General features: G+C 59.7%; 3 protein-coding genes across 13 annotated transcripts in view; 1 reads left to right on the top strand and 2 right to left on the bottom strand.

Annotated features, from left to right (window-relative positions):
• Nucleotides 1–40: 40 nt before the first annotated feature.
• FASTK (Fas activated serine/threonine kinase) lies at nt 41–4,383 on the bottom strand. Of its 8 annotated transcripts, XM_057731181.1 has the most exons (11): nt 4,182–4,334; nt 3,932–3,984; nt 2,965–3,387; nt 2,296–2,505; nt 2,037–2,176; nt 1,333–1,546; nt 1,071–1,230; nt 753–844; nt 547–661; nt 361–490; nt 41–253 (listed from the first exon to the last, which is right to left on the bottom strand). In XM_057731181.1, coding segments are annotated over exons 1-11 (1,647 nt in total). In that variant the 5' UTR covers nt 4,184–4,334; the 3' UTR covers nt 41–145. The 8 variants fall into 8 exon arrangements, with proteins under 8 accessions (XP_057587164.1, XP_057587162.1, XP_057587163.1 ...); XM_057731179.1 differs by lacking the exon at nt 3,932–3,984 and having other exon boundaries at nt 4,182–4,383; XM_057731180.1 differs by lacking the exon at nt 3,932–3,984 and having other exon boundaries at nt 361–475; nt 4,182–4,383.
• A 228-nt stretch (nt 4,384–4,611) lies between these two features.
• On the bottom strand, nt 4,612–7,175 carry TMUB1 (transmembrane and ubiquitin like domain containing 1). The gene is made up of 3 exons (XM_057732074.1): nt 7,053–7,175; nt 5,718–6,136; nt 4,612–5,428 (listed from the first exon to the last, which is right to left on the bottom strand). The coding sequence occupies exons 2-3, from the start codon at nt 6,104–6,106 to the stop codon at nt 5,077–5,079; spliced, it is 741 nt and encodes a 246-aa protein (XP_057588057.1). The 5' UTR covers nt 6,107–6,136; nt 7,053–7,175; the 3' UTR covers nt 4,612–5,076.
• Nucleotides 7,176–10,091: 2,916 nt separating this feature from the next.
• The window catches only part of AGAP3 (ArfGAP with GTPase domain, ankyrin repeat and PH domain 3), a 57,613-nt gene continuing 49,077 nt past the window's right edge, over nt 10,092–18,627 (top strand). For 3 of the 4 annotated variants that reach the window (XM_057731310.1, XM_057731308.1, XM_057731317.1), the window contains exon 1: nt 10,092–10,422. In XM_057731310.1, the coding sequence (XP_057587293.1) occupies nt 10,092–10,422 (331 nt within the window). The remainder of the gene's footprint in view (nt 10,423–18,627) is intronic. The other variant, XM_057731312.1, reaches the window with a different exon arrangement.

Here is an 18,627-nt window from a genome sequence, read left to right as displayed (position 1 = left end):
GGGAACCCAGCCCACTCCATCCCAAAAACGAGATGTGCAATGGGGAAGGAAAGGGACTTTAATGACAAATCAAAACAGAGGCAGCCAAAGTGCAAACTGTCCACCCCCCGTGGGGGGTGGGCATCCTGAACCCCTGTGCACCCCCTCACCCCCCTTCAGGCCCCCAGCGGAGGCCCAGTGCCTGGAGCTTCTGCCTCAGGTAGCTCTTGAGCTGGGGCAGGCCTCTCTGTGACTCCAGTTCCTCGAAGGGTAGCTGTGGGGGAGAGGGCAGCAGGTCACCCCTCGGGCCTGGCCTGTGGGGGCGGGGTGGGGAGCGGCCACGGAGCGTCCCCGAGGGGCGGGGGCGGGGCGGGCTCTCACCGGCAGGAGCTGGTAGCCCATCAGGCCCAGGTGCCGCTCGCGCAGGGCCCGCGAGCCCAGCAGCACCCTGCCATCCCGGCAGAAGTGCCAGCGTTCCCGCAGCATCAGCACCACCCTGAGGAGGAAGTGACTGCTCAGCGTTGCTGTCCACCCAGGCGGGGAGGCGCTCCCACCCTCTCCCCTTACCTTTGCACAGGGTCTCGGGTTGTGTGTGGACAGGGCCTGGGAGGATACGGTAGGAAGGGGTCCTGGGTTCTCACGGGAAGCACAGCACCAGAGCTGCTGACACACAGCAGGAAGTCTGCAGGGCACGGAGAGAAAAGCCACTGGCCTTAAGCTGAGGCTCCGTGTCCCGGTGAGCCTGGTCAGCCACCAGCCCTCCCGGAGCTCACCTGTGCAGTAGCCGGGAGGCACGGTCAGGTCCTGCCGGTACTTCTCCTCCCCGAGCAGCTGGCGCAGCCCCTCTGCTACTATGTCCTTGTGACTGGCGGAGAGGAACACAGATATCAGGAAGGCCCCCAGGACACTCGTTCTAACTCTGTCCCGCCTAGTTCCACGCCCCTGGGAAATATCATCACTGCTTGGCTCTTTTTTTTCTGACTGCTTAGAGTGCAGCCGTGCGGACAGTTCACAGTCCCCCAGGCTTGTCTACCCTGTGGTTCTTGTAGGCCGGTCCCCTCCCCTCCCCTCCCCCAAGCTGCCCCACCCACCTGTATTTGCAACGGGCACGGTCGGTGATGAGTGGCTGGGGGAAGATGGGCACCTGTTGCCTTTGGGGAAGGCGGGGACCCCGATACCCTGGGAGCTCCAGCTCCACGGCTGTGTCTAGCAGGGAGAGGTAGCGCCGCACAATCAGGGCATGAGGGGTGCCTGCAGGAAAGCAGGACGAGGCTTACTGGGTTGCAGACCCCCGGCCCTGCTTTCCCCTGCCCACTGCCCTCTGGGACCCGGCCAGCCCTCCAGTCTGCGCACCACTGACGTGGTTGATGAAACCTGGGGAAAAGACAAAGTGCAGGGCTCGGAACGGCAGGCACCGCAGCTGGCACAGGGACATCAAGATGTTGACAGTTGCCAGGGGGGCCACCCCTGCTTCCCGAGCCAGGATCCTCTCAAGGCAGGGCATGAACTGCTGTTCCAGAGGCAGGTAGTTCAGCCGCCCAAAGGGTAGGACCAACTTCTGTACCACCTGTGGAGCAAAAGCAGCCCATCACCCAGTGGGAACACCCAGCCGGAACTGGTTCTCCAGTATTTTTTACGAGCTGAACCTCAGGGAGGCTTGGCCTGCAAGCTTATACCATTACCATAAAGGCAGAACAATCCCTCTACAGGCAGACCAGAAGCTCAGCAGCATAAGCACTGCTTGAACCCCATGTGATTAGTCTCCAAACAAGCAGAGGAGATATGGCTGTAGGTTCTGGCCCTGAAGGCTGAGAAGAGTGGGATCAACCAAGCTAAGACAGTGGCTAGGAGTGTTTGAAGACGTGCAGAGAACCAGGCATACATGCTGGGCAGTTGGACAGGTGTGAGCAAAGGGGAAACCCCAGGGGAGAGGGCAGAGAGCCTAGCAGGGTTGTCTGCTGCAGGAAGCAGCCAATCAAGCTGGATGGGGGCTAGGCCTGTGGGGGCATCTGAGGATGACTAGGAGAGAAGCATGGGAAGGTGGGAGATAATCCCACCTTGCTGTTGAGCTGGGCTTCCTGGACCACCAGGAAGTGGGCAATGGCTTCCAGAAGCTGGGGCTCCCGCAACCGGTGGCGGGCCAGGTGCTGGGCCAGGAGCACCATCACGTGAGGAGTCAGTTCCTCTGGCCTGGCCTCTGCGAAGAACAGCTTATCACGCTGGACCCTCAGGCCAGACCTCGACTACATTCCACCAGACACCACCTGCCTCCGCCGCAGCCCCCCTCCCCCCATCACCTTTAACCCCCTCCAGCACCTGCCAGGCTGCGGATGAGGTGCTGCTGTGGGTGCCGCTGGAAACGGGGGCAGTTCAGAGCAGCTTCCAACCTTTGCCCACCGCGAAGGACAGGTTGCAGAGGGGGAGGCGGCTTCGGAGGGAGGCGGAACCTTCGCTCCTGCTCCAGGGCACACACCAGGGGCCCATCTGAGGGGAAGCCTGGGAGGGAGAGGGTCAGAGGAGGCAGTCCTAGTACAGGGAGTCACTCTGCTCTGCTCCAACCCTGGAGTTCAGTTAGTGAATTCCCAGTTCTTTTCATCCCTCTTTTCTGGGATGGAAGGTTTGCTGTAGAACACGTGGAAACACGAGAGAAATGTGAAATACCACGTGAACTAAGGCATCAGAACAGCCTGTGAGGAAGGCCTTATACAAAGAAGGCAAGTAAGTTCTCATCTCTTGCTAACAGTGACAAACTGCAGTGCTTCCCAGAGCACTGTATTAGAAGGGACCTGGGGTGGCACCCTAGCTAGGCTGCAACGCCTGCTGCTTGACACCTGGTCTGCCAGGGATATGGGGCAGCAGCAGCAAGCGTGGCGGAGTATGTGCCTTCCTGGCAAAGCCTGAGAGGTGGGTTCTGTCAGTGATCTCGGGTCCTCTACTGATTCTCTCTTCCATTAACACCCACCCACCCCCAGACACCGTCCTCACCAAGTAAGACTGCAAGGTGCAGACACACATGGATGGTGTGAATGTCAAAGGAGGGGCAGTTTCGGATGATGAGCTGACTCAAGTCCTGCAGTGTGGCCTGCTCCACAGGAGGGGGCTGTGGCTGAGACCCCAAGAGCTGGCCCAGGCGACGAAGTGCCACAGGGTAGTGGTGGGCGCGCACCTTGGTGGGGTTCTGGCCCAGCCAGCGCAGCAGTTCCCCAGGGCTCCTCGCCTGTTCCAGAAGCCGCTGCAGCCCCTGCACAGGGCCTGCATGGGGGCGTCCTCCAGGATGCCGGTCTCCCCACTTGCTGGGCCCCAGACAGTAGGGCTGTACTGCTGGGAGCAGCAGCAGGCCAGACAGCCGAGCACTGGAGGCCTGGGCAGAAAGCAGGACTCGAAGCATGGAGCTGGGTGATGGAGACCCTGAGGGGTGGCCCAGAAAAGGGGGTGAGGTATTCTCCAAAAGGGAGAAAGACCAGCTATCTACTCCTCACCTCACTCCCCATCCAGAGGGGCCTGGGGTCAGAGCAACCCAGATTCGTGTTCACCCTTCTTAATGACTGCTCTGGTCCTCTTCCCAACCCGCCCCTCTCTGCCTCCTTCCATCCTTTGAAACAGCAATCGCAATCCTTCAGTGCGCTTAGCGTGGGGATATTTACAAAGCAATTCCACATGCATCACCTCCTCTGGCCCTCCTTACACGCCCACAAGGAGGCAGGCAGGGCTGGCATTAGCTCGATTTCACAGGTGGAGAAATCAAGGCCCAGAGAGGCGAAGGGGTTACGTTAAGCCCCAGGTCACGAACCTGGTTAGTGGTCGCGCCCAGCCTGGAGCCCAGCTCGCCCCGACGACAAGCCCTCCCGACCACCTCCCCCTCCCGCAGGAGGCGGCGGCGGCGGCACGAAGGGTGGAACGCGGGCTCCGCAGCCGGACGGTCCTGGGTTCCATGCTGGGTGCTCCCACTTACCAGCTGCGTGACCTTGGACAAGTGGCTTCGTCTCTCTGCCCAAGCCTCGTCGCCTGTGAAACGAGAACGCAGAGCCCACCTCGGAGGGCGCCCGTGGAGCCCGAGGCGCAGCTCTGCTATGGCGCGGAGTCGGCGGTGTCAGGCGCCCCCACACCCACCCGGCCCGGGGATGCCAGGAGACCGTGGTCACGGTCGCCAACACAAACTCCCGCCGCCCTCCCGAGGCCCGCCCCGCAGGCGCCACCCCTACATGGCTCCCCAGGCCCCGCGCAGGTCGCTGCCTCAGCCGGTCTCGGGGCCCGGGGGCCGGGCTCCCCCCGCGGCCTCCTCATCGGGGGGCCACCGAGTCCGCCATCTTCCCAGCAGCCCCCGGATCGCCACCCAGACGCCAATCGCGGCACAGTCCTCGGCCAGCAAAGACGTGGCTCCCGTCAGGCCCCGCGCGCCGGGCGCCCCGCCCCCTGCTTCCGGGAAGCTGCGCGCGCGGCGGTGGGGCGGGGCCGGGGCGGAGCCAAGGGCTAGCGGCTGAGATTGGGGCGAAAAGCCAAGGGAGGGTCGGTGAGCGGCCTGGGCACGTCGGGCCGAGCGAAGTGCCGGGTCCGCGCGCTTCGTGCCTTTTCTCCCGGTGGGCAAGAGCTCCCCTCCCCCCAAGGCCCACATACGCAGACACACGCCAAGAGTGAAAACTTCACAGTTCTTTAATCCGCACATGTACCAGAAAATCCCCTCCACCCCTCCCAGCCCCCCTTCTCCCGCCCCTCACAGTCCCTGGGTCCCTACATCAGCCCAAGGAGCTATCAGGGACGAGAGGTGGCCAGGTCCTCAGGCAGAACACTAAGAAGGGCCCAGGGGCGTGGCCCGGCTCTGCTCAGGGCCAAGGCAGCGACAGCAGCTGTCTGACCCCGAGGAGCCGACTGTCAGTGGGGACTGAGGGCCAGCCGCCCCGGGAGGTGGCCCAGAGCCATGGAGGTCACAGGGAGGGGCCTCCGCCGGCCCCCGGAGTGCTCTGCGGCGCAGGGCTGGGCTCCAGGGTAGTGGGAAGAGGCAGGTCGGAGAGGCGGCCCTGGGCAGACAGCAACTCCCACCGTGTCGTGGGGAGCAAGGTCCGGTGGGGCCAGCCACACTGCCAAGAGCCCGTGGAGGCACTACGGGCGGTACATGGCAAAGGCCAGGAGACTGAGGAGCAGGGTGAAGCCGGCCAGACCCAGAGTGGCGGTCAGGGGAAAGAAGGGCCGGTACTGGATCTGGCAGTACCAGAGCAGCAGCAGCAGCAGGAGCAGCAGAGGCAGCAGCAGGCTGCCCACTTCCAGCCCGGAGGGGCCTGGCTCTGACCCCGGTGGGCAGGGTGGGTGTGGGGGACCCACCCGAGTGGACACGTGGCAGTGGAGAACGCAGTTGGGAGGGAGGTGAAGGCTGCCGAGGGTCTGGGTGTCGTCTCCTAGCAGCTGCCCTTGGTAGATGAGTCGCACGTGCTGTTCCCGGCCGGGAAACTGGGTCCTGAGGAGAGAGGGACCTGGGTAATAGAGCAGGTCTCAGGCAATCCTGGCCCCCTGCCCGGAATCCTCTCCCGCCCTCACCTCTGCCCTCCACCTACCACCCAGGTCAGGTCCTCCAAGGGGACCCCTCCTGCTTCAGGGGAACAACACAGTGTGTGATTGGGAGGGCCTCAGTTCCCTCATCTGTAAAATGAGGGGGAAGTCACAGATATCTCCCGTGGCCCTTCTAGGTCTGTGACCACTCCCATCCCACTCTTCATCACTTCATTCCTGTCCTCTTCCCAGCTTACCTTTTCAGGGAGCCAATGGTGTCGTGGGGCCAGGCCCTGGCCACCTGCTCTGAGTCGTTGAGGAATTTCAGCCGAAGTACCAGGGGCTCCTGGGGGGAGTCCGGAGGTGGCGGTGTTGCTGGGATCCCCTCTCCAGGCTCTGGCTGTGCAACCTGACCTCTGTGTCTCAGGCTGGGGTTCTCAGCTCCTGGGGCCTCCCCTCTGATGCTGTCGGTGACCGCCATGGCTTCGCCGAGCTGTGCTGGTGTGGGGGCCCCTGATGGCTGGGGCGGTGGATCGGCGCCCTCGGCAGTGTGTGTTGAGACCCAGGCGAGAGCCAGCACCAGAAGGCAGGCAAGCACCGCGAAAAGGATGGTCACCTCATCACCCACCCCTTCAATCAGGGCCATGGCACCTGCCTTGCCCGCTGCACTACCGAGCTGGAGAGGCACAAAGAACCCATGAGGGGCTGGCCCACCCACCAGGAGCCCTCTGAACTTCAGGGGACTCCTGACCCCACCCCACCACAACTCTCCCACAGTCTTCATTCCCCTCCAGGCTCACCTAAGCCCCACCCTGGGACACAGGCTGCTCTGACACCTGGTCACCCCAAAGTTGCCCCACATACCCCTTCCCATCACCAAATCCCAAGTCCTAATTTCCTAATTTTTTGTAACCTAACTTCAAGGTCTTTAACCAACTCCCCAATTCACCCAAACCCTATTCCGAGGTTAGCGCCTTGACCTTAGCAACCTCTGCCCTAAATTCAACCCGCACCAAACTTCACCCCAAAGCTTACCTATTCTTTCCGTCTAGGTCATCCCAAAATTTATCTACTCCTTCGTCTATTTCACTCAAAGCTAAAGTTTCTCCAAGGCATAAAATAAAAGGTCTCTACACACACACACACACACACACACACACACACACACACACACACACACAGAGCCCCGTTACCATTTACCCAAACCCCCACTCGCGGCCAGGGACTGCTTCCCAAGGCTTCCCCACGCCAAATGTCAAACTGCGCCCTTTGGCAAACTGGAACCTCGGAGGGTTGCCACCCCCAACCCAACTCGGCCCCTCCTGGTCCACTCCAACCCCATCCCGAGGCGGCCCGACCCCGCGCCTCCTCTGGAAGTCTCTCCGAACCCAGCCTTTAGCACGACCCCAGATCTCGCCCGGGAATCTAAGACTTCGCCCTCCCCACCCCCATCCTCCATCACCCCTCCCATCTTCCCGCCCCCTACCCCCACTCCCCGAGCGGCGGGAGGGCAAGGGCGATCCCGGGGCGGGGCGAGCGGGGGCCAGCTCGTGGGGCGGCGGGGTGGGCGCGGTCAAGCCGCAGGGACTCACCGCACGGCTCCGCCAGCTCCATAGCGGACCCTCGGGCACTTCCGGGCGGGAGGTGGTGAGGTCGCAGACACCTGAAGGCACCCCCCCACTTCCCCGCCGCCGCCGCCGCCCGGGGCATTGTGGGTCTTGTAGTCCAGTGCTGTGCGTAGTCCCCGCCCTCCGCGCTGCGGTCCCACGTGCGGGGCTCAGCTGCCTGGTTCTGGTCCCCGCAAATCGCTGAGCGGCTAGTGGGAGCGGGTTTGGTGGGTGTGCTAACTCGCAGAGGTTTGGGCGTCAGCGGGAGCCTCCCCCTCCCTGCGGGCAGCCAGTGCATCTATTACTCCAGAAACCAACGTCAGCTGGAGCCTGTCAGAACAACCTTTGGGGAGCTCAGGTGGACCCTACCCCGCCTATCTTAAATCAGAGTGGACTCCAGAAGGCATCCTGGACCCTCCAGGTTGACTCTTCAACCCAGAGCCCAATATCCATGGGCTGCTTCACCAGGCTGGCTGAAGAGATCCGTCTTCAGGACTGGCCACGGGCGCCTTGGGCTGCCTTTTTTACCTGGTCCCCTCCTCCACTTTGTCCCTGTAAGACTGTGCAGGAAGCATGGCCTTTGGAACCTGGTACAAATGCTGATCCCTTATCCCATGCTTATCAACTATATAACCTTGGGTGCATTACTGAATCTCTTTGGACCTAAATTTCTTTGTTCCTAAAACATACCTCATAAGACAATAGTAAGGAAAAAATATGGTGTTTTATTAAACAAGTGTGAAAACTATGTAGAGGATCTGTCACACAATAGATATTTGTTCACTTAGTATTAGAACACTTCCTCCACCCAAATCTGGGCTCAGAAATTGGGTCCTTAGAGTATTGCCGTAGAGGGGATGTTGAGCCTCAGCCTAGCTTGGACCAATTCATTCCCTTGGGTTTTCTCTCCTTCCCCTGAGCTCATTTAGCCACAGAGATCTCACATCCTAGATTTTATAGGCCAGTCTTAATTAAAAGTAATGTACCCCAGTGTTCTGATAGCAAATGCCTACTTGTGGGAGCAAGCTCCAAATGTTGCCTTGGGAATGTCAGTTTAGATTTATAACAAACATAACTAACTTATCTCTAGTTCCTTCCTTCCCATTTATTCATTTATTCGAGAAATATTTATTAAATGTATACTATGTGCTGGGCACTGGGTGAGATGCTGGGAATACAATGGTGAATCAGACTCTATCTCTGCCCTCATGTGGCTCATTTACAAATAGAGGAAACAGACAGCCCACCAGTGCTAGAACAGGTGTGTGCTGGCTGCTGGGACAACACTTTGAGAGGGCTCTTTGCCCTCAGCATCTCTACTGGGAGGTACCTGGTGCAACTTCTTGCTGTCAATTTTAATTAAGCATCCAAAAGCTATGTTAGATATTGATTTTAGACTTAGAACATCAGGCGAGGTGATCTGTTTAACCACTGTATTTTGCAGATGAAGCCCAGAGAGGGTGCAAGACTTTCTTAAGGTCCAGCAGGTAGGCAGAGTCCACACCTCTTAGGGGCTTGGGAGGCCCCCAATGTTGATTAGCTTGCACCAGGTTCTTTGGAAGATACAAGAAACTTAGGAATGGTGACTGGGTTGGTATTGGGGTAGAGTTGTGTAGTAGGTAGCTGAATGGTGGGCAACTTTTTGCTGAGAAAAGACCCAGATTGGCCTGGGAAGTAAAAGTGTGATACCTGTCAACTGTGCCAGAGGACATCGGGGAGTAGCCCTGGCAGGCTGATTGGCTGGGACCAGGGCTCTGCACATGCCACCTCTTATGGGGTTTAGGAAAGGGGGGGGTGCTAGCAGACCTGCATACATCTTTAGCAATGGGGGTGCAGAGGAACTAGGACATTGAAGAGAACTCCCTGGCCCCAGGAGTGGAAAGGAACACAGGATAGACAAGGTAGAGAGGACAAGGAAAATTGAGACCGTCATGTGGACTCTGGTGTCTTGAATGGGGTGAGTGGGAAAGAGGCATGATATTTGATTCCTTTCTCTTCTTCTTTCCCTCTTCCAGTGGGGTCCAGCAGTGTTCACTGAATCCTCCCCCAGTTCTGCAGTGGGGGCTTTTAGGAGAGGCTGCAAGATAAGAGTGGGGACGTTTGTTGTTTAAAGTGTCATTTCCAAGGGCCCCGCAGAAGAAGCTCTCAGGAAGAACTGGAAATAGAAGCCGGGAACCCAAATTTCCAGCCTCTGTGCTGCGGCCGGCAATGGAAAGTCCAGGGAGGGCCTGAGAGAGAACCCTGGGTCGGGGTGATCCCTAGGGTTGACCTCGGGGCCCAGGGACTGTGCCGCACTGAAGGCAGGGCGATGTAAGGGAGGCGCAGCTGGGCCTGGGCTGGCGACCCTCCTTGGCCAATCAGCCGCGTTCATCAGCACCCTCGGGCGCAGGGCACTGCCCAGGGATCGGACACCCCACCCAGACCAGCGCAGGGAGGCGAAAGCGACAGCCGGGGCCGGGAGGAGGGAAGGGCAGTTGTCCCCTCCAAGCGAGTGGCCCTCGCGACGGGTGTGGGTGGGGGCTGGAGAGGAGACGGAAGGGCCAAGGCTGGGTGGGAGGGGCCGGCCGCTGGGGCTGGAGCGCGCGGCTCGGGGGTGGAGGCTGCAGAGCCAGAGAGCGAGCGAGGGGCGGGGGCGCTGGGGCCCGCGCGCAGGAGGGGCGGGGGCGGCGGGGAGGGGGGCTCGGGCTGCGTGTGCCGGAGCCGGCGGGGGCGGCGGTGCGTGCGCATGACGCGGGGGGAGGGCCCGGGCCGCGCGCTCCCGGTCCCGTTGTTGTTGCCGCTGGAGGCTGCTCCCAGGCAGCGGGATCGCGGCGCTGGGAAGCGCCCGGCAGCGGTGGCCACAGCGTGCGCGGCGGCGCCTCCCGGCCTCGGCCCCCGGCCCCATGCACTAGCCCCGCGCCGCCGGTTCCTTAGTCCCGACCCCGCCAGCCCCCCGCGCCCGCCCGCCGCCGCCGCCGCCTCCGCCGCCGCAGCGCCGCCCCGGGCCCCGGCCGGGCCCGCCTCGGGCCCCGCGGTTCCGGAGCCATGAACTTCCAGGCGGGCGGGGGGCAGAGCCCGCAGCAGCAGCCGAGCCTGGCGGCGCCGGGGGGCGGCGGCGGTGGCGGCGGCGGCGCAGGGGGCGGCGGGCAGTTCGGCGGCGCAGGGCCCGGGGCCGGGGGCGGCGGCGGCCCCTCGCAGCAGCTGGCCGGCGGGCCCCCCCAGCAGTTCGCGCTCTCCAACTCGGCGGCCATCCGGGCCGAGATCCAGCGCTTCGAGTCCGTGCATCCCAATATCTACGCCATCTACGACCTGATCGAGCGCATCGAAGACCTGGCGCTGCAGAACCAGATCCGGGAGCACGTCATCTCCATCGAGGGTGAGCGGAGCCGGGGGCTGCGGGAGCTGGGGCGCGGTAGCCCCTCCGGCGCCGGCCTGGGGCTTTGCGGGCCCGTTCCGGCCACGCTCTCCCCGTTGGGGGTCCTCGCGCGCCTTGAGGTCGGGGCCACGCGGTTTGCTGATCGCTGGCGCTGCAGAGCCGGCGGCCAGGCTTCGCCATTTCTCGCGCGGGGATACTTTGGGGCTGGGGGCAGATCCCGTGCCAGGGGACACGTTTTCTGATCTTAGTGCTGCAGGGCGTGAGGGTGGTGTCGCTCCAGGGACGGGTGCGCTCGGAGCCGCAGAGGTTCCCGGGCCCTGGGGCCAGGTCTGGTCAGGCATGGCCGGGGAGTGTGGGCGCGGCGGAGGCCTCGGCGGGCCGGGAGGTGGGGCCGCTGCCGGAGAGGCGTCTCAGCCGCTGTCCCGGCCCTGCCCGCGGCGGAGCGGCGGAGCGGAGCCTCCCGTTAGTGGATGGCAGCATTCCCGGGCCCGGCGCCCGCGGGCCCCGGAGGGTGGCGCTCGCCCAGGCTCGCTCTCCCGACGCACACCCCCCACGCTGCCGCGGCCGGGCGGGCGCGGGCCAGGCCTGGCGCGGGGCTCGGGCGCCGGGGCCGCGTGGGAGGCCCCGGCCGGGCCAGTGGCGCTTTCGCTGGGCCCCACGCGCGCCGGGCACCCGACGCTGCTCTCCAGGGAGACGCCCGAGAGGCGGGCTCGGGGCTGGTGGGCGCTGATCGACCTCCAGGGATAGGCGCCAGGCGTGGGGGGCTGGAATCCCGGGCCACTGAGCTGCTCAGCGCTCCTTTCTCTAGGCTCTCGGCCCCGGACTTCGGCTGCCGAGGGGCTGAGGAAGTGAGTGCACGCTGCTGGCAGATGTCCCACGACCCCTGGTGTGGTGGGGCGGGCAGCACCGGCAGGCACCCCAGCGGCACGGTGACCTTTGAGCGCCCGTGGGGCAGATGGGCTTCGTCCTGGGCCATCTGCTTCCTCCTCCGGCTCCATTTGAAGGGGGACGCCCACCAGCAGGTGGTGGGTTGGGAGATGCAGGGAGAGTGCGAGGCCTTTTCCTGATGACATGGAGTTGTGGGCAGGGGCCTGTCCAGTACTTGGGTCTCACAGTTAGGGCTGCACTCCCATCTTTCTCTCTTTGTATGAGGCTCTGGGGAGGGGGGTGGTCCCTCACCTGAACACCCCCTTTCTGCTTTCAGAGGCCACCATGGCTGAGGAAGGAGTAGTTGGTCTTTGGGGGATAGGGGACCCCATTTAGAGCTGGGGTCCTGCTCTTGTAACATTCGCATCTGCCTTCTTTCTGTTTTTTTCCCAGTCCTCTCTCATCTCTTTTCTCTCAAGGCTGAGTTCACTGTGAACTAATTAGGTAACAGAAAAAACTCATTAGCATGGATCTGAGTAAATGGCCTGAATCATCGGTGTGGCTGGGGACCAGGAGATGGCACTTGTGTGAACCGGGGCCCCAAAGAGAGGAGATGACCAATTTTTCCTCCTAGATTTGAAGGGGTGGGGTGGGGAGAGCCATTCCCTGCAGCTTCAATGGTCCCCCGAGGAAGTAAGTTCCCATCAGCGCCAAGGTGCCCTCCCCCCCGCCCCTTTTGGAGGGGCTGGGATAGCCCCAGCAGGCGTGAAGGAAGGCATCCATCCAAAGCAGGGAAAGGCAGGAGCCGGCTGGATTCACATCTAACTCCAGCTTCCTTAACGGTACCCTCCACCCCTCGAGCTCAGGAGGTCTCTGGCCAGGCATCTTCAGGGATGTGAAGGCCAGAGCTCTGGGACACATTGGGTTTTCACCCTTGTCTTGAATTCAATGTGAGAGGCAGAATTTCCCCTCTTAGAGCCCTCCCCCGTGACCAACTTCCCCACTGCGGTTTGGAAGTACCCCGTGTGTCTGCTTAGCCTGGAAGCTTGGTATCACCGTCGCGGATCCTGGGACCCGATGTCTCATTGTCACCAGGGCCCAGCTGCTCCTCACACATCCATTCCCAGCTCTCCTGGCCCCTACTTCCCTGCTCTTTCTTGGCAAGGCCTCCCACCTTTTTTCTCCTTCTCCCCCTTTTTTTTCCAGCCTATCTCCTGGAACCCACCTCACCCCTGCTTTCCCACTTCTGTCGCCCCAGCTTTTCTGCTGTAGGCAGGCATCAAAAAAAAAAAAACCCCAGAAAACTAGAATCTCCAATTTCTGCCCTATATCCTTCCTCTCCCCATCTGCCAAACCATATTGCTGCTGTCCTGCAAAGCAGCGTCCCCACCTTTCTCAGTGAAGGGAGGGGTGCAGCTTCTTGGGCGGGCGTTTCCCTGCTAGCTCTCTGAGCCTGACCGAGTCCCCCTGCCAGGGCCCAGCGGCCCCGGGTCAGCGCTGTTACGTAAACACAGTCATTGCCTGGGAGGCCGATCCTGTGTTTACTAGGGATGAGCCTCTTAGCGGGAAGGGATGACATTTTCCTAGTGTGTAAGAAGCCTCACTTGGTAATACTTCAGTGAAGGGTGTGTTTGTCCCAGCCCTGAAGGTGACCGGGGAGATGCGGTCAGGCTGCGTTTGCGACTGAGGACGCGCAGTGGCACCTTGCCCTCCTATCCTCTCCCTGCTTCTCTCAGCCCCTCTGGCCCTGTGGCCAGGGCAGGAAGAAGCAGAGGAACTTGGGGCTTTCCTGTGTTTCAGGACAGGATCTGAAGGGAGGGAGTTCCTTTTCCCACCAGAGGCCAAGGAAAAAGAAAACCTGTCCACCCTTTAGCCTTAAGGAATGAGCGAAGTGTCACCAGGAGCTGGGACGGAGGAGTAGATGGCTTACCACGTGTGGTACCTTTGAGCCACTCTCACTCCCCTGGTGGGGACACCAAGGCTCAGAGAAGCGAGGGACCTGCAGGGAGGGGAGCTCCTGGGACTTGCTCGGGTGTCCTCGCTGTGTCCTAGAAAGAGGGCTGCAGAGGAACCGGGCCTCTGTCCAGATGGGGGACAGCCTGGGCACGTGGAACATAGGGATGCCAGGCCAAGTGAGCTGGGAGCCAGGATGAGCTGTGGGGAGAAGTAGCCCTTGGGGTCCCAGGAGGTCTGCCCAAGGGGAAGCCCCACAGGGAAGGCCTGGAAGCGGACCGTGGCCCCAGGCGACTACTGCTTTGGCAGGAACCTTGCTTTGTCAACTGGGTGACTTGTTCCTGTGGCCCTTGGCTTTCCCCCAGGGCTTTTTAAGCAGTGAAATTCCTTGGACGGGCCAGCACCTGGCTGGCCTGCTCCCCGCTGACTTGCAGAGGCACCGTCTGCCTACCTCCGTGGGCTCCAGGCTTGGTAACATTCTAAAGGGAGTCAGGTGAAGAGAGGTGTGGGTTTCCTGTCTGGTTCAAATCCAGGCTAAAGAGAGAAGGGGTCCGGAGCTGTGGGCAGGGCGGTCAGAGGGGGCAGCTTCCGCAGCCTCGTCCTCCCCTGCAGGCCTGCCCGGGGCTCTGGAGTTTGTCCCCTGTTTTGTCTGTGTCCTGTGACTAGACACCAGCAACAGCCCTATGATGCTGGAGAACTGTGTCCATTTTGGAGACAGAGAAGCTCTGTCCTGAGCTGGCTCCCTTCTGCCTGCTCCTTGGGGTGGGCATTCCCCAAGCTGCTAGTCCTCACCCACGGGACTTGCTCAAGGACACGTTTCTGAGGCTCCCTCTGAGGGATGTGATGCGGGGTTTTGGGATGGGGGTCCAGGGATCTGCATTTGTAACTTCCCCGGGCCATTCTGGAAATTAGCTCGTTTGGGGAATAAGTGCCTGGTGGGGGACTGGTTATTTAGGACTTCGCACAAAAGGGCTCCACGAATTCTGAAAAAGAGGATATCCATGTGGGTGCCAGTGGCCAGGGAAAACTGCACTTGTTCCAGATACATTTATTTAGCTCCTACTGTGTGGCCCAGTTGCATCAAGCACAGTGGAGAGCAGGAGGGGAGGGGAGGGGCTGAGCCAGCTCTCTGGACCCTGAAGGTGAAAAGACCAGCCTATAGGAGGTTCCAGAGAGGGGACTGGGAGAGGCAGGAATAAAGTTCAGGTTTTAAGAAAAGTAGGGTGGGGAGTTGAGTCCAATCTCTCTCTCTCACTACAAGGCCCCCACTGGACGGTCCCTACACCCATCGCGATGGCTTCCTGTAAATAAAGTCTGTCTTCCTGTGCTTTCAAATAAAGGAAGGAAGGAAGGAAGGAAGGAGGAAAGAAAGAAAAGCAGGGTGAAGATGAGAGACTGGGGAAGACTTGTCAAGACCACAAGCCTGCAGGAACTCGGGTGGCCTCGAGATGCACCCCCCTGCCCGCCATTCAGTCCTCCTTCCCTGCGCTCCAGTTCTCTGCCAGGTGGAGGATGCCATACAGATAAGAGAGTCCTTGCTCCTAAACACCCCGTGGCTGGCACATACCATAACTTTCCTCTACCATTGATTTCTGTAATTGAATGTGTGTGCCAGGCGCAGGGTCTCAGAGATGCTCCCTGCACAGGGAACAGGTTGGCAAAGGTGGCAAGGGACAGGGTTTAGGGTGAAGCAGGCTGGTCTGCGTGCCTGGACCATTGAGTCCACGGGGGACAGGCAGGAGGACCCTGGTTCAGAAGTTTTGAACGCTTTATCCTGTATCAATTCATTTGCACTTCACCGTGTTCCAGGAGACCATATGGGGTGGCGCTTAAGCCTGCAGGAGCCGGGCTGTCACGGGAGGCTCGAAGCGGGAGCCACTCGGCAGGTCGTAGTTGAGAGCGGGTTACAATTGAGAATGTACTCTCCAGGCAATGCTGGCTGGATCAGAGGCACCAGGGCCACGGGGAGACCAGGCAGAAGAAGTGGATTAATGAGCTCTTACTGTCCATGCCGTGCATTTGACTGTGAGCCCTCCCCAGCAGCTGTCAGCGAGCCTCTGACCTCAGAACCTCAGGAGTGCAGGGAGGAAGGAGGCCCTAGCTCGAGGGAGCTGAGGCTGGGGAAGCAGACCCGGGGCCCTGAGAAGTCCGGTGTGCCTGTTAAGCATCACCTAAACACCCACCCAGCACCCTTTAGCTTGCCCCATCCTCCGTTTAATATTCAGGTAACTTGATTGGTTGAACCGGATTGCGTTTCTTCTGACACACAGCCGGCTTCCACCGTGCAGGCCAAGGGTGAGGGGCAGCTAATTTTGGCTCCTGGGGCTGAGCTCTAGGGGTATGGGCGCGGGAAGGGGAGGTGACCGGGACTACCTGCTTTGAGGATGCGGACCAGGGGCTGTGCAGCGTTCCACCAGTTAACATTCCTCGCCTGCCTGCTGGAGATGGTCGTGAGGCCCCTGCAATCCTTTGCAGTCTTCTTGGGTGTGCAGGTATTGCCTCCATGTTGCAAATGAGATTGCCTAGGACTTGGAGTCACTTCCCAAGGCCACACAGGAACGGCAGAGCCAGGAACTCTGCCCGCTCTTCCAACTTCAGGCCTGGTGCTCTTCCCCTTGGCATGGATGGACTGACTGAGCTTTGCTGGGTCAGGCTCGGATACCCAGTCAGCCCTTCTGGGTGCCTCTCGGGCAAGCTTTTGAGCTCGAGGTTAACTTTTGGAAGCTTTTAGAGAATAACTTAAGGGTGACCCAGAACTCTTCTTTGCTGACATAGTTTTCTTCTGAGTGTCTTGAACCCCCAACTGAATGGCGGTTCTCGGAGGGGGCTCTTCCTTCTGTGAGTAGCATGGATATCGTGTGTAGTAGAAAGATGCTCGATCAGGAAACACTCCAAAATATTCGAACATTTAAAAAATGTAAATATACTTTTCAGCGACAGAAATAACTCATGCTGGTTATAACACATTCAAATGTGGAAGGAAGTAGAAGAAATGTGTGTGCCCTCCACCCCTCCCCTCCCCGAGGTACCTGCTGTTGTCTGTCTGTCTGGTGGGTGTCCTTCCCATCTGCCTTCTCTCCTGTTATATATACCTACTATCTACTGCTCCATGATTGACGATTTTGGCATTTCACAGCAAGAGTGGGACTTCTGTGGAAATACTCTACTGGGAGAAGGGGAATCAGAGTCGCAGATTCAAAAAAGGCCTCGGGACTTCCCTGGTGGCACAGGGGATGAGACTCTGCACTCCCGATGCAGGGGGCCTGGGGTTGGATCCCTGGTCAGGGAACTAGATCCCACATGTATGCTGCAACTAAGAGTTCACATGCCACAACTAAGGAGCCTGCCTAACGTCAGTGCAACCAAATAAATATATAGATAAATAAGTAAATAAATAAATGTTAAGAGAAGATAAGAAAGGCCTCTGCAATCATGCCCCCACCTGGTAGCTCCCTGCCAGGGAATCAGGATACCCGGGTTCTCGTTCCCGTTCTGCCGCCGACTGGCTGGGAGAACTCAGGCAAGTCATAAATGCACCCTCCTCACCACCGCTACCCGTACCCCCACCCCTGTCCTGGCCTGTGCTCCTAGAGCCCAGTTCTGGTTGCATCTGCACAGCTCACTGTGACCCCACCGGCGAGCATTTGGACCGTCTCAGGCTTGGGTCCCTGCTGCAGGGAGGGCAGACTGTTCAGTGGGAGGTTCTGAGTCTGCCTTCTCGCGCGCAGCCTACAACACGTGCTGCCCGGGAGCCCTCCGGGAGCTGGTCATCACCTCTGTACCTGAGTTTTCTCAGGTGAGACGGAGGGGTAGAGACAGCGTGACGGGGTCGAGTGCGGCAGGTGCTGACGGCAGTGCCTGGCACAGAACGAGGGCCCAGTGCATGCTCGACGTGAGTTGAGAGGCTGCATGGTACCTGGGGCCGGGCTGTGCAGCGGATCCAAGTCTCCTGGTACCTGAACCTTTGCACACTTGATTTCCTTTGGACAGATTCCCAAGAGGAAGAAAATGGTGGGGCTGTCAGGCATGCACGACCTTTTGGTGACTTTCGCTACGTGCGCCACACTGCCCCGTAGGAAGGCCCTTCCCGTTTCCTGTGGCAGAACTGCCTGTTCCCTGCCCCAACCCCATCCACCTGAAAGGTGAAGAGAAATGATGAGATGATTTTTGTTGTTGTTTTATTTTGTGTGTATTTGATTACTAGTGAGAGTCAACATTAAACAACATTTTTTGGTCGTATTTTGTTGAATCTGTTCGTATCCTTTATTCCGCTTCCTCCCGTGGTGTGTTATTCTTTTTCTTAATATGTATAAGAGAGTTTTGTTTTTTCTTTTTGTTTTTTCAGTATTTTTTTGGCTGTGGCATGTGGTATCTTAGTTCTCTGGTCAGGGATGGAGCCTGCACCCGGTACAGTGGAAGCTCAGACTCTTAACCCCTGGACCGCCAGGGAAGTCCCTGTGTAAGACAATTTTAATCTCCAAATATAGATCAGGCGAACATTGCTGTGTGCTGGAGGTGAGCCGCCGTCTTGGTCTCTGCGGCGGCACTCCGGCCCTCCCGGCGCCCTGGGCACCGGGATGAAGTGAGCCCATGGCACGTGGTCCCAGAGGGATGTGCCTTTGCTGTTTTTGAGCCTGTTCATAGCGTGTATTTTCTTTCTCTTTCTTGTTTGTCAGCGCCCCTCCTCGCCACTGTTGGTGTGCCCGCCCACAGCAGTTTCTCTTTTGCCTTTTAATTTGGTGTTTTGATGGCTTGCGAACCTGGAGCCCAAGCTGGGAGAGTGGGATTTGAGTCCAGCCATGGCCTCTCTGTGTGTGTCTGTGTGTGTGATGGGACCAGGAGGCTGGGAGAGCTGGACCCTGCTCGGGGCTCCTGCTGTGCTCCTGGTGGGGGCTCCCAGCCCCTCCTCTGCGTGTGGTCTCTTCCAAGGAGGGGCCGATGCACGTCCCTGCCTAGAGGACTCTTTTGGTTAAACAGGCCCTAAATGAAGGGCCTTTGGTGAGAAGCGCTGTGCAGATGTGGTGGCTTGGTTGGTGCTTCTAGACTCTTCTAGACTGTTTTACGTTGGATGACATGGTAGAATGAAGCCTGGTGTCGTTCCTTCTCTGTCACAGTCTGTACGGGGTAGCGGGTACACTCCGGCTCTGGACTCAGGCTGCCTAGATTTACATTCCTGACACTTAGTAGCGGGGTGACCTTGGGTGAGTTCCGTAACCTTTCTGTGTCTTAGCTCCCTTGTTGCTAATATGAGGTTAACGAGCACCTATCTCATTGTGTAGGTGTTAAGAATGGAGTACGTTAACGTGTGCAAAGCTTTTAGACCAGCCTCAGCCCCTCAGAAGTGTGCCCAGTGGCTCCAGCCTTTGCAGGGCTGCAGTGAGGACT

Source organism: Hippopotamus amphibius, chromosome 4 (genome assembly GCF_030028045.1).
Source record: "Hippopotamus amphibius kiboko isolate mHipAmp2 chromosome 4, mHipAmp2.hap2, whole genome shotgun sequence".
NCBI classification, from domain to species: Eukaryota; Metazoa; Chordata; class Mammalia; order Artiodactyla; family Hippopotamidae; genus Hippopotamus; species Hippopotamus amphibius.
The sequence above is the reverse complement of the archived record's forward strand: the minus strand, read 5'-3'. Positions and strand labels throughout refer to the sequence as shown.